At 40.3% G+C, this 14742-nt stretch overlaps 1 protein-coding gene across 7 annotated transcripts; it reads right to left on the reverse strand.

The window, feature by feature from the left end:
- Positions 1 to 139: 139 nt before the first annotated feature.
- NUDT5 (nudix hydrolase 5) lies at positions 140 to 12628 on the reverse strand. 7 transcript variants are annotated; one of them, XM_019473709.1, is made up of 10 exons: positions 12317 to 12628; positions 9971 to 10069; positions 6265 to 6332; positions 5077 to 5129; positions 3776 to 3883; positions 3100 to 3195; positions 2009 to 2110; positions 1581 to 1589; positions 776 to 829; positions 140 to 485 (listed from the first exon to the last, which is right to left on the reverse strand). In XM_019473709.1, the coding sequence occupies exons 2-10, from the start codon at positions 10031 to 10033 to the stop codon at positions 376 to 378; spliced, it is 663 nt and encodes a 220-aa protein (XP_019329254.1). In that variant the 5' UTR covers positions 10034 to 10069; positions 12317 to 12628; the 3' UTR covers positions 140 to 375. The 7 variants fall into 7 exon arrangements, with proteins under 7 accessions (XP_019329254.1, XP_009283765.1, XP_009283763.1 ...); XM_009285490.1 differs by lacking the exon at positions 12317 to 12628 and adding an exon at positions 10884 to 10979 and having other exon boundaries at positions 9971 to 10064; XM_009285488.1 differs by lacking the exon at positions 12317 to 12628 and adding an exon at positions 10884 to 10979.
- Between the last annotated feature and the right edge of the window lie 2114 nt (positions 12629 to 14742).

Below are 14742 nucleotides of genomic sequence, written 5' to 3' on the forward strand. Positions count from 1 at the left end.
ATCAACTACAGTTACTTACTTCTTCCTGCTGTCTTCCTCATCTTCAACAGATGGTGTTACACCATCAACTACAGTTACTTACGCATCTTCCTTATACGGAAACATAAGTGCAATGATGAATACAGTGAGAAACAAACCATTCTGAAAATTAAACGGCATTTTTATTAGGATTATTCTGTCAAGGCTTGATAGACTGAGCAGTTAGAAGAAATGCTTTTTGTCAGTTATATAATTCCAGATGAAAATATCAGAATCATTCCTTCAAATACTGGTTTTGCTCTACAAGTAAAGCAAAGGACCTTTGTTACAAGAAGAGTTATACTTCTAAGCCATCTGAATTGGGCAGTTTTCAACTAAATTTCCCATCGTCTAGTTTTAGAACTTCATAAAAGGAACTTGGAGCGGTTTCTCTGCTGCACGCTTCAGGGCCAATGCGTAAGTATAAACCCTGGCATCCACTGCAATATGTTCTTCTGCTACTAGTTCTGAAAACAAACAAAAAAAATAAAAATTATGAGATGCTGCTGTTAAAATTTCTCCTCTACAGAAATTTAAGTCCTTTACTGAAATGAAGATGTGTAGCATTCCAGACATGAAGACTTAATGCCAACGCCTACCGCTATCACTAACTCTGTCACCTGGCCAAGTCTCTCCCAACTTTTTGTTTAAGATACAGTATTCTAGGACAAGAAATGCAACAAGGAGCTATGAGAGGAGAAGCTAAGGGTTTCCTGAAGCTCACATTAGTGCACTGAATGTGTCAGAAAGCTCTTACCGTCAATTCTTTGCAGTAGGTCGTTCTTTGGAAGTGAAATGACTTCCACAAATTCTAGGAGAGAAGAAAAAAATTTATGCGCCTTTAATTTAGTGAACAGTAGAGGAGGCCTACCTCAGTGTCCTGTTTCTTACAACTTGAAAGGGGAAACAAACTGGCTTAATGCTCATCACCATCCAAAAGCTGTGAGCCTTCCTATATCACAAAAAGGCCAATTAAATGGGGGAAGGCATTATGACCCCCATCATTTAATGACTGGGGTCATTAAAAACCAGGTTTGGCAGAAAGAAACTGGGAAAGAGCTGGGAAAAACACAGCGTAGCTGACAGCTACAGAGGGTAAGAATCCTTCTAAAAGGAGACCTGCTCCCTTCTGAGAATGGACAGTGTACTGTTGAAGGGGACTTGGGGTTGGCAGATAGTGGTACAGTGATGGATTGTAGATGCATTTGAAGACCAAAACAGCAGAGAGAGAAAGGGTTTGTTCTTGATGAATTGACACCTCCCCCGTCTATCTGAATTGGTTGTCTTTGGGGCTTGATCTACAGCTGTTGTGGATTCAGCAATTTGTGTTTCCTGAGATACTGGTGCTATAGGTGCAATACTTGAAGGTGACTGATGCGATAACACCCCACAGGAATTTTCATGTCTAGGCCAAAGCCGATCTCATGCATGCTTGCTCAGGATCAGGAGATTAACCAAGCCCAAATGAAATCCAGTTTTAACTGACATTTTCTAAGTAAAACTTGCCATACGGAGATCACACTTGACCTTACTGTCACTGTGAGCACAGCTACGTAACGTACCTCCGTCATCTGCAAGTAGGAAAAAACGACGTAGTAAGTTAAGGATTTTGAAATACACTTGAATGTACAACTAAAAAGCATTTCGATAGCTGACTGATTATGAGTGACACTGTAGTTTCTTCCAAGGTCAAGCCACAGCTAAGAGGACTATCTAAGTTCACAAGTGCTTATGGCTCTCACTGAAGTTTGGCACCTAAATGTCTCATTCTGGGCGTGCCAATGCCCGACACTTAACATCTAGGCCTCCCCAGTGAGTTTAGCAAAGAAATACAGCTCTGCTTGTCTAGACTGCAGGATATGATTTGAAGGATGTACAGCATCTAAATCAGCTAGGACAGAAGAGATGCAGTGGTAGGGGTAGTTCTTTTAAACCCATTGTTTGTTTTGTTGTCTTCTCAGAATTTTCGAATGAATGGTACAAAACTCACCAAGTTTTTGTTTAGGTCTCGTATTCTCAGCCTCATCTCCGTTAATGATGACGCTCACAATGTGTGTTGTGCTGTTTGACAAACCTGGGTCCAAGCAGAGAGCTGCCAACAAGCACATGTAGAGGTTAATTTTTCAAAAGGCACCTTGACATTTTAACAAAAGCTTTCGCACAAATACATCTGATACAATAGGAGAACACATACTTGGCAGAAGTTCATGCTGGAAGAGTTGTGAAAAGTTTTGTTTTCACATGTTCTTAAGAGTAATGTTTCTGTAACTCTCGGCTCTCACAGATTCCTTGCAAGACTTGTTTTCAGCACCTAGGTTTCCTTTCCATTCCATAGACTGAAGATTAAACTGTAAACTATAGTTCCCTTACAGACTTCCTCAGCCTGTTAAGAGTCTAAGTTTGCCATTGCCTGTCTCCCTCTCTCAGTCCCCAGCATGTAGTCGTACTGGATAATCAAGAGCCAAGTCTCAACTATAATGACATTTACTTGAAATCATATGCAAGTTGCCTCACCTTTCTACCTACCTTCTCAAGTTTTATTTATGGCCCTTGTTTTGCCTTCGTTTTGTTTTATGTAGGAAGCATTGGATTGGCAACAATCACGTTCCAAAGGATCTCTGGCTTTACTCCAGTTATTCCCTCCTTTCTTCTTTCTGGTTGGAGAACCTGAGTACTGTCACCTCCCCACAGCTGACGTGAGGGTGACCTCCACTCGGACTGCATCATGCAGCTATTTTTTCTACCTAAGTTCACAGATGTTCTTCACATTAAGTCCAGCAGTTTAGACCTTTATACTAATGTGCCAAATCCCAGCTTGAATAATTGGGTTTTGCGTAAAGGATCTTAACAGCAAAGTACAGACATCAAACTGTTACTTTAGTCCTGTGTGTTTAACAGGAGTTCAGCAACTGACTCATAAAGGACCAAAGTCTCATTGGTACAGGCATGGGATACTACTCTCTGCTAATCTGCATAGACTTTTCTGCGTAGATTTTTCCTTTGGTTTAGAGCATTTTAGACATCCAGAGTACTCATCACAGACAGAATTAGCTTTGGAAAAATAAAAAAAAAAGCAAAGACCTGGAGTACATTCAACGACTTCCCCCTTGTACCCAGTTTCTTCCTCCAACTCTCGCAATGCAGCGCTTTCTGCAGTCTCATTTTCCTCAATGAGACCTGAGAGATAAATAATACACAAGAACAATTAAAAAGTTAGATGAGACCTGAGAAATAATACACAAGAACAATTAAAAAGTTAGCACTTAACAGCAGTACGCATCCCAAGATCTAATCCAGCTTTACAAATGAGGTGAAACACTGTCACTACCCTATTTTTACAGAGGGATAAACTGAGGCGCTAGGAAGGACTCCAGTTCCAGGATTCATCATGCTGCTGCCCATGTCTTCCAACTGATTATCTACAGGAGCATGCTACCTTCCCAGGAAATGGCATTAGTATTCTCATGAGGGAAAGAAGCCAAATGCTTCAGCTCTTAACAGAAAGGAGGAGTGGAGGGAAATGCAATACTCTACTAACAGGCTACCATGCAAAATGCCTCCAATCTGCTAAAATGAATGATGTTTATTTTGTATTCTTCATTATCAAATATTCCTATTTTTGAATAGCACACTGAGCTACAGAGCTTACCATGATTTTCTGGTTAGAGCTACTTCATTAAGATTGATGCTCCAAGCACATTTAAACACACTTAACTGTCAGCTTTATGTAACTCATCTTAATGTTTCAGTCACTTACCTGCAGGAAATTCCAAGCAATAGCTGTTAATTGGGGGCCTGAACTGTTTCACTAGGACAATGCAGTCGTAGTGGAGAGTTCTCTGTAGTATAGCTATCACTGCTACACCTACAAATAGCAACGGAAGACACAAGTACATAGTATTTGAGTATAGCAGAGAGTGAGTATTTAGTGCTAGATCTGGAAAGGAACCCACATACTGTTACTCTGAGCATTAGACACCTGCTCCAGAATCCTGAACTATGAATTTAAGCTCCGTACATCACGCGTGGTGAGAGATTGTTGTGGTTTAACCTCAGTCGGCAACTGAGCCCCACACAGCCGCTCACTCACTCCCCCCCACCCCCCCCGGTGGGATGGGGGAGAGAATTGGAAGAGTAGAAGTGAGAAAAACTCATGGGTTGAGATAAAAACAGTTTAATAATTGAAATAAATAATAATAATAATACTAATAATACACAAAGCAAGTGATGCACAGTGCAATTGCTCACCACCCACCGACCGATGCCCAGCTAGTCCCCGAGCAGCGGCCCCCCCAGCCAGCTTTCCCCAGTTTATGTACTGAGCATGACATCACATGGTATGGAATGTTTCTTTGGCCAGTTTGGCTGTGCCCCCTCCCAGCTTCTTGTGCACCTCCAGCCTTCTCAGTCGGTAGAGCATGGGAAGCTGAAAGGTCCTTGACTAGCATAAGCATTACCTAGCAACAACTAAAACATCGGTGCCTTATCAACTTTGTTCTCATCCTAAATCCAAAACACAGCACTGTACCAGCTACTAGGAAGGAAATTAACTCTATCCCTGCCGAAACCAGGACAGAGATAAAAGCCCAAAATGGGACCAGGAGGCAGACATACCAAGCAAGACTGAGCCTTAGCCCACCAACATCTAGAGACTGTTTGGAAGCCATTGTATGGAACCCTCTCCTACACTCCTTTCATGGCTAAATCATGTCCCTCTTTTGCCCAAAGAGAACTGTATCCCTAGCCCCTAGCAGCAGACCCACTTCACCAGTCTGTAAGCTACTCTGTATCAGGGCATCCATCATGTCTTTGAAATTGTTCCATTGTTCTAAAGTGAATACAATGGTCTTGGGAAAACACTCCGGCCAGTCAGGTTCTGATTCTTCAGCACTGACATGAGCATTTCATTAGCTCAGGGGTACACAGCAAGCTCTGCTGAGCTATTTGTTCCGCATCCTCATTCATTCAGAAATAGATCGGCTCTAACTGAGCTGTGAGTTTATCAGAAGAACTGATAAAAAGAAAAAATGCAAACAAAAAAAGTCACCACTGTCTTACCATCAGCTGAAATGCCCTTTTTGTTGCCAGTACGCTTTACCGTTTCCCAAGTTCTGTTTAACACAGAGAAAAGAACAAATGAATACATTAAAAGGAACAATATCCATTTTATTTGTAAGTCTTCTTCTACCCTTGCTACTGTCATTTAAAAGCAAAATATACCATCACACAGTGAGGCCCCATAAGAAAACAGCTGGCCTTCGGCAAGCCCTGTCATGCACTGGCACTACAAAATGTCTGTAGTATAATTTTGTTTTGCCTACTTAAAGGAGGGAGAGAGAAAGACATAAATGATTGTCACAGAACATGCAAGTCTTACAAAAGCGATGCTGGAAAAGTGCAGAATAAAGCAATTTATATATTAAACATGTCAGATTTTGAAAGACAGTTTTGTAGCAAGACCACATGCATTCTATTTTTTATCTTGCTTTTGCATAAGGTTTAGAGTGTAAGTTATTGTGAACTCTCAGCTCAGTTACTTGAGCACACAAGGAGCCTATAGGCAAGGAAGACCAAAGCTTCACTCTCAAAATAAGCAACGGGATGAGTAAAAACCAAAAGTCCACCAGCAATAAAATCCTTTCACAAAAGCTCCAATCTTTGCTATTTTTTAAAAGGATACTTTGCTGATGAACTGGGAGGCACTAGAGAAAGCAATCAGTACAGAATCCAATACATTAAGGGGCAGGAAGTAAAGCCGTGTTGTCATATCTAGATAAATACAGCAAAACTAAAGCATAGAAAGAATTGGACAGGTGTGATAATATACAAGAGGACAGCAACTTGTCAACAGTATGCAAGATCCAGCACCATCAGCAGGAAAAAAGAAGCCCTTAATAAAGGACCTGAAAAGCCACAGGACAGGCTCTCTGATCATCACAGTCCAGTTGCATAGCTAGAACTTGCTTCTGCACAGCGTCTTTACAAGGAAGAGAAAATGCAAGGTAAACCAGGGTCCCATGTGCCCAAAAGAATTTGGAGCCAAATTTGATCCCACATGCTAGCACATCTGCAAGAGTAAGATTTTTTTTTTTTCTCTGAACAGTACAAACTATAAAGGAATTGCACAATGGCTAGACCTCATCTTGTGTTGAGTAACAGGTTTGTAATGCTCATATTCTCTAGCCTGAGGCTAGTCCATACAATTGGGAACATTATAGGAATCTGAAACGCCAGAAAGGCAATTACCTGGTTTTACCAAAGGGATCAGTATAAGTTGTTTCTTCAAGCTTCACCCATTTTCCTTCTACAATTACCTAAAATAAAGAATTCTTTGTTAAATACATTATAAGATTAATCCCAAAGATATTTGGGGGCTAAGGGGAAAAACAACATGGCTATTTTTGGATTCTTTTGAAGACAAAATCTCAGCATCAGAATACATGCAGGAACATTCCTGTAGCTATTACGGAAAAAAAAAATTTACTCCAAGTTCTTTAATAGGAATAGAAAGTAAGCCCAGTAACTTTTCTTAACGTGACTTTTATAACCACATTTCAATGAATTCGGTGGGATTTTATGTACTGGAAAGTCCTCATCTTTTTAGAAGGATTTTGCAAAGGTCACGTTTCAGCTGAAAAACGGTCACTGGTCTGCACAGGCTGTAGCTACGCTGGTGGTTACGAGTGCCCACTTATCAGACAGCACAGCCTAACAGCTAAGCATGCAAGACGGAAATCCAAACTATTTTGAAACTTTTCTTGCCATGATCTCAGACTGTGGCTTTGCTTAACCGCTGTTTCTGTAACTGCGAGCAGTGATACATACCTGCCCTTTTAGGATTTCTGAGAGCTGCTGATTGAGTGCTTGGCATTAACATTATTACAAAGTGTCTTTTCTGAGCTAAGTGAGTTTATTTGCCCTGTGATGTTTCCTCATCTTTTCTGTAATTCCTTTAAAAGGGAAAAGTCCCTAGGTATTAGCCCAGCACTTTACTTCTTTTAATGTAACTTGTATTTTAAGCTTTGCTAAAGGTATAGGCAGACAAGAAGCTTGTCTCCAGAATTTTCTATCAAGTTGGTCATAGGTCTGACCACAGAAATCAGAAGTAATCGGTAAGATGAACAAATCACTTCCTATTGTCTAATGAGGCACACTGCTGACAGCAACGGAGCAAGCATAAGCAAGGGGAAAAGGGGATCTGGGAAAAAACCCGCAACATTAAATTGTAGCAAACGATGAAGTCCGAGAGGCCATTCCTGTGGTTGGCACGCTAGTGTCCTCTAGTGCAGGACATGGAGCACACAGGGCCCATGTGGCCATGTAGATCTTGAACTTAAAACCAAGAGATTCACCAGCTAAAAAAAATAGAGAAATGAAATGTAGTATATGATGCAGCTATAACTAGAGTACAGAAGCACAATACCACATCAGCTGGAGGCAGAAGGCAAATGAGAAGTGATTCAGGTGTCCAGTAAATTATAACTGAGCTGGATGAACTCATGTAATTCTTAAAATGTGTTCTTCAGAACAATTCTTTTGATAGGCATTCGAAATAACAATAGCACTCCTATGACTGTAAACACAGCTACACGTATTTCACATCTAAGCACTTTGGCATTTATTTTGTAAAGTATAGTATTTCCACGTAACAGGAATTGGAAAAGGAGAGCTGCGTGTTCTCAAAAGGGCTTTCTAATGGCTTTGTGGTCACAAAAACAGCAGGCAGGGAGATGAAGTATATTATGCTCATTACAGGTACAAGAAGTAATTCCGTTCGGAAGCATTCAGGTATATTTTAAATAGCTTTGCATTCACTCCTAAATCACTGCAGAATTAGAGCACAGGAAGACCCAAAAGAGAAACAGATGAACATCAAGTTCCATTGGTTGTCCAAGGAGAGGAATATACATACTTCAGTTAAGTAAACACAGCCAAATGTTTTGCGTTAATGAATTTTTTTAAACATTGCAGAGAACACAAAGGACTAGATTATTGATCGTGGTCCCATATTGCTGCAGCATTCAACAGAACTGGCAGATCATTACCCCTGTCACCAAGTTATCGTTTGCTAAGCAGAAAGGGGGAAATGGCTGAAATCAGAACCACATCACTGTCCCCAGGAATCTTAGAGGAAAAAGAAATCCCTAGTCTGTAAGAAATTAGACCTATCCAAGCTCCAAAAAGACAAAAAAAAAAAAGAAAAAAGAAAAAAGAAAAAAGAAAAAAGTAGGTTTTATGTGTACAAGACAAACAACGTCAAACAAAATGTCTTGTTTTTAATCAGATATTCTTAAATACTGCTTTTGGCCTCTACTGTCATGGAGCAATAATTAAAAAGTACTGTGCGACATGTAGCATAAATATTTACAATGGAAGTGTTCCACAATCCTCTGAAGTCTGGTGAAACTCTTGATGCTAACGGCCTACAGGGTGAGAAAACTGAAAGTTGCCAGGTTTCCCTAGAAGAAAAAGATAATTTTGTCACCCGCCTTGTTGGGTGCACAATTAAAACTTGCGGAAGCTGGCCCAGAAGCATAACTTCTGCTTTGCTAAATCCCCTATTTAGGGCCTAAGGACACTTTGCAGGATGTGTTGCACTTACCACACTCAGTTTTAGAATGAGTTATTTTTATTGCTTTATCTATTACTTTGATGGGCAAACAACATCTGCTTTTGCTTACAACAGCCTGACTGTTCCCAGAAACAGGAAGAAGGATGTAAGACCAGCTGCTACTTTCATGGAAGAAAATATTCCAACGTCAGACCACGTAGTTGCTGAAGAGTTACAGAACCACTTTTAATATAAGGGCCACTGGCAGAGGCATGGTAAATACTCTCCTGTATTAATCCCACAAAATGACTGAAAAAACTAAATAGCTTTTAAAAAGCTTTTAAATCTAATTACAAACTTCCAATGACACCAAAAAGTACAATATTCTGAAGGAGGAGAACTAAGAGGCATTATGGGGGGGAAAGGATAAAATGAAAATGTTACCTGCAAAAACACAGGTCTTAACAGAAAACCCGAAAAGCTTACAAAAATGAAACCTTTATTGCTCGAGAAATATTCATATTAAAAAAACCACCCAAAGGGAAAAGCCATAAATATATCCCAACAATGTGAGTTTCTTCTTTCCTGAAAAAGTTTTGTACCTTGAAACCTAAAGAAAAAACAAGACTCTGTTCATTCCAAGGAAGGAACACTGGATAAAAGAAACAACATTTGTGTTATAACAGCAGCGTGGTGCTGTTGCCAAACCTGCCTTTACCACCAAAGATTAACTTTTAAGAATTCACTTAAAAGAGAACAGAAACAAATGTAGGCGGTTTTACTTAGGGTGAAAGTGCTCCTAATAAGCACCCAGAAGTATCTCCAAATTCCTTTCTCAGGACCTTATATTTTCTGATTCTGTGAAGATGCAACCATAATATTTTTGAAAAAAATCTTACTACCGCCTTACTAATGTCTTTAGAACAGCAATTATCTAAATTCAAACCCTTTCAGAAAGCATCAAAGAAGGTACAATCCTAAATGTTAAGGCAACTTTTAGTGGTTCATCATCTGAAAGGAACGGAAAACAAGGCTGTTTCATGATCCACCGATTTGTATAGCCTCTCAGAGGTATCAGCATTATTTCTGAACACTGAAAACAGCCCGAACAGACAATACAAGAACCAGCTGCAAAATAAAAAAAAAAAAAAGAAGCTTAAAATAATGCAGCACTGTAGATTTCTCTCTCCCCATTGATAATTTGTATGATTATTTCAACAAAGAGAAATGCCACCTTTTTTAAACTCTCTGACCATCAGGAAGAAGTGTTTTGTCTATCGAATAGATTTTACAAACATACAGCATCTATAGCATTTCTTACTCTGCACTCACAAACATTCTGATCAGTTTCAAATAATTGTTATTTAACAATAAAACATGTCAAAACCAAGCATGTTATACCTCTTCTTTAAGGATGAATTGTCTAGCAGTTTTTGGAACTTCTGTGGATGTCTCAGCTGCCATTTTCAGGAATGTCAGGCTTTTTCATAGTAATCTGGACTTTGCACAGGAGGGCAAAAAAGTCAATATTTGCTTTCAGAGTAAAGTTAAAAGGTTCATTTCTGCGTTCTAAGTTAACAAAACTTGCTGGAGAAAGTTAGGGACATGTGATGGCAAGTGCAATTCACATTTTCAGCTCCACCTGATGGTTTCAGAGTCAAATAATTCAAAGGAGAAGCAGAAGTTTGGGTCAAATCCCTGACTTAGCATAGTTGTAATAGTCTTATCGGCCGCTGAGTAACCATGCTGGCTGAAGACACCCTCCTTAACTATTTAAAGATCAGACACACACACAGAGACAAAATGGATCCATTTCAGTCAAATTGTTTCATTCTGATCTGGGTGAAGTGCTCTGTCAACACAGCATTACCACAACAGAACTACGCACTCCACTGTGAAAGTGGAAAAAAACCTTATACCAAGAAGACAGTGGTAAAAATTGTCTGCTATGGAGAAAGAATCAGAACTAGAACCTACCTCCACCTTACACACATCACAAATAAACACGTAAATGACTCGATCCTTTCCCCAAAAAACAAGGTCAAAAAGTCACCCGTGTGTTGCAAGTCTAGGTGGCACGTGGAGTTGGTGTGACCAAAGCATGTCAGTCTCTCTTACGGGAATGATGTGGCTAACACCGTGCAAAAGGCAGCTGAATATATGCCCAAAGCAAGGCTCTGCACCTGCAGCTCAATGCCTCAGCCTGCATCCTAACACTCCCTAGGAAGATAAGATTGTCCACTCACTCTCTCAATCCAGTTCTAGCTGAAAAGCACACCAGGCAGCAGAAAAATACGATGCATTAGAGATTCACCATTAGTCCCCTGTCTCACTGTGGAGCTACGGGGCGCTTTCAGCACAGAAACTCTCATTCCAAGGAAGGTCATCTCTGATATTAAGTTGTAATATTGAAGTCCTGAAAATCAGCATGAATCATAAGCAAAAAGACAGTGCAAAGAAGCAAACCAGTTTAAAAACCAGGAGAGACGAGATCATCTTAAAGATCTCTATCGTTCTTAGCGTTGATGGTTGTAAACTTTCCCTAAAGTCAACCGGAATCTTTCCGTTGACTTCAACTAGGGTTTAATAAGGCTCTGTGGGGTCTCTAGCAATGAACAGTACCAGAAGTGAGTGATCACCTTCTCTCTCATACCCAATTTTAGCACTTTCATTTTTTACTTCATCTTTATCCTTTTATGATAACATCTACTGCACATTTGTGAAACATTTAAGAGCATGCAGCAATAATCAGCTTTCTTACGTATTAGATTTGCATTTAATTCCACAAAGTAGTTAAAAGGAATAGGTAGTACAAAATATTTCTGGTTATCAGCAGGATTAAAACTAACGTACATAAATCCATTTCCTCAGTATGTACACAGGGCAGGCTCTTTCTTAAGTCTTAAGACAGCCTTGTTGGACAAAGTAGGTCATAGTGGTCAAACATTCAAATTGTTTTTATGTAACGTAAGTCCTGGAAAGGAACCCTGATGTATTAAACCCAATTCTGTTCTTTCAAAAATACATTCTATAATCCTTTCTTAAAGCAATGAAGCTCCATCTTAAAACTACGTAGGTTTACTATCTACCTTACTACTATTTGTATGAAAAACTGTTCTAGAACCTCACTTGCTTATCTTCCAATTTCTATCCCACGTTAGTTCAGTTAGCTGTTACCCATTTGTTCTTGAGCCAGCAATGTCTCAAACTCTCTTCACTTAGGGTTTAAGAGCTGTAGCTGGACAATGGCCATGGTCCCTTGCTGTCACTTTAAAATACAAGCTCAAGCTTTCCACCAGACTTATGCAAAAGAAGCGCAGCCCAGCATAGCAGTTCCAAGAGTTTCCTGGTCATCCAGAGGAAACAGCCAAAGGAGGCTCCGTGTGATACCTGAAGTATACAGCTTTAAAAATATAAAAACCTCACATACCTAGCTACAACAAATTCACCTCCTATGTTTGGAAAGAATTATAGCCTTTTTGATCGACAATATAAACCTATCAAGAGAGTAGACAGTGAACCATATCCTTGTTAAACTTTTTTTTGATCAGGCTGAGTAAGTCTTCCTCTTTTAGTCTCCCCTCACAGGAAATCCTGTTCCATTGATCATACTAATCCTTCTACATAAGCTTGCAAGTATCAGTGTGCCCTTCTCAAACACAGATTACGACAATTGTACCCTAAATGCCACAAGCAGCTGTAGTAATGGTTTGTACAACACTATTAATACTTAACTATATCACTTACAAATACATACTAGACCCTCATCTCATGGCAGAAGCTCTTTTCAATGCAGCTTGCTCTCTTCTGCAGCAGAGAGATTCAAGGGTGGCTTGCGACTTAACAAAAAAATTGTACAGCTTCAGTGATTTCAATTATCACTAAAATCTAAAATAGGTGAAAACGAGAGGAAGATTCATGGATCTCAGCTTCTGCAGTTTCAATCTCCTCCACAAGTGGGTGCAATAACTCTATGTATGAGTGACATTTTAAAAAGTTCCACCAAAAAAGTAGTTTTTTCCAAATTCAGTTGACTGTACAGAAGTGAGAATTTCTGCTCTTAGAAAGCTGAAATACCATTTGGTTAAATAGAATCATAGAATCATAGAATCATTGAGGTTGGAAAAGACCCTCAAGATCATCGAGTCCAACCGTCGACCCAACACCACCATGCCCACTAAACCATGTCCCTAAGTGCCTTATCTACTCGTCTTTTAAATACTTCCAGGGATGGGGACTCAACCACTTCCCTGGGCAGCCTGTTCCAATGTTTCACCACTCTTTCAGTAAAGACATTTTTCCTCATGTCCAATCTAAACCTCCCCTGGTGCAACTTGAGGCCATTTCCTCTCGTCCTATCGCTTGTTACTTGGGAGAAGAGACCGACCCCCACCTCGCTACAACCTCCTTTCAGGGAGTTGTAGAGAGCGATGAGGTCTCCCCTCAGCCTCCTTTTCTCCAGGCTAAACAACCCCAGTTCCCTCAGCCGCTCCTTGTAAGACTTGTTCTCCAGACCCAAATGAAGGCTGCAATTCTGGCACCTCACATTAGTCATACCGTTAAGGGTGACACCACCTTTTGTTCATAAACAAAACTAGCTGCAACTGAAAATTAAACTTAACACTACAATGTTATGTTTCTAAAGGCCTACGTTAGGTTTCAGAACAGACCTTGTCTCGCAGCCCTCAGACAGGAAGGTTTTTCTATCTCATAAAATTACCACTGCATCATTTGAGTTAAAAATGCAACACAGCTTGCACAGCAACTTGGGAACCTAACTTAACGACTACGTGAACTCTATGAATATAAATTTTTAACAGTTATCAGTGCAATTTTAAGAGTATGTCGAAGTGTCCACATTTATCAGCCTTCTTAGCATGCATCAACAGCACTTGAACTACAAATTATGAAAAAAAAAATGTTTGGCTCACTTCTACCTTCTCTGATGATTTTTGTGGCTAGTATTACAGGCGCTGGCAAACCATGCTACTTGTTCCATTTCTTTCACGTGGGGCTCAAACTCAGAGCTGAAAAAGGCGTACCATTTATAAAAGGTATAACTTTATTCTCATTTCTTATTCCCTTATTGAGTGGCTTCCTTTCAAGGCAACGTCCAACCATTCTACAGTTTCCAAATTATTCTCCCCAGGAGTTAAAATCTTAAGCCAACCGAGGCACGTGAATCAGCTTAGAGTAGCCAAGCTACTGGGGCTTTACATTAACCCATCCAAATCATGACAGATGGATTAATTTTTCTAACTCACTTTTCAAAAGGTGTTCTCTGATCCAAACTACACATCCTAGCTGACAGCAACCAGATTTAATGGAAGCTCAGCAATGGTGTCCTAAGGCAAGCTCAAGATAAAAGAAAATACGGGGTTTCTTATAAAGAATGTGCAAAAGGGACACTGGCAGTGTTTTATGCACAATTTAACCAACAGCACACCGAGATACGTGCACTGAAAATAAACATCACTAAAGCTCCTAAAACACTTTAAACTTGTTACCATCAGTCAGTGCACTTGCATTTCAGCAATATGATTCTAGCACCAAAATGAATTAATTAGCAGAAGTCGACAGGAGAGAGGGAGAAGGAAAAAGGTGAGGAAAATGTTTCATTTTTGTCATGGTATTTAGCAGCGTGGATGACCCGCTCAGCACCAAATAAAATATGGAAAAATAACCGGTTCTCGCCCTGCAGAACAACAACAAAGACTGTCTTGCATAATCAGAAGAGGGTTAGCAGCATCTCCATATTGTTATCAACCTTCCAGACAACTGATGTGCAAGGGGCCTGGGGAGACAGCCTCAAACTGCAGATGCGAGAGCACTTGAGGACAGCATCGGATGGAAAAGACTCGGCCCTCCACGCAGGGGACACAGAGGCACAGAGACGACGGCAGAACCACGGGGCTTAAAAAGAACGTACTATTCAGTTATTACGTGACTCTCCCCAAAATAAAACGAAACGCAGCCCTGCATGAGGAGAGAGAGGAAGCTCTGTCGCTGTAGAGCTCCGTTATAACACTGAAGAGAGGAAGTATTCCACAAGCACATGCAAAGCAAGAAAGCGAAGCCTGTCAGGCGGGAAAAACACCCGCAGCTTCCCTAAGGCCACCCGTGTTTTCAACGTATCCGCCTGGAAACCCCCCGCTCGGGCCACGCACACGTAC

This window comes from Aptenodytes forsteri, unplaced genomic scaffold (genome assembly GCF_000699145.1).
Source record: "Aptenodytes forsteri isolate BGI_AS27 unplaced genomic scaffold, ASM69914v1 Scaffold87, whole genome shotgun sequence".
Lineage (NCBI taxonomy): Eukaryota > Metazoa > Chordata > Aves > Sphenisciformes > Spheniscidae > Aptenodytes > Aptenodytes forsteri.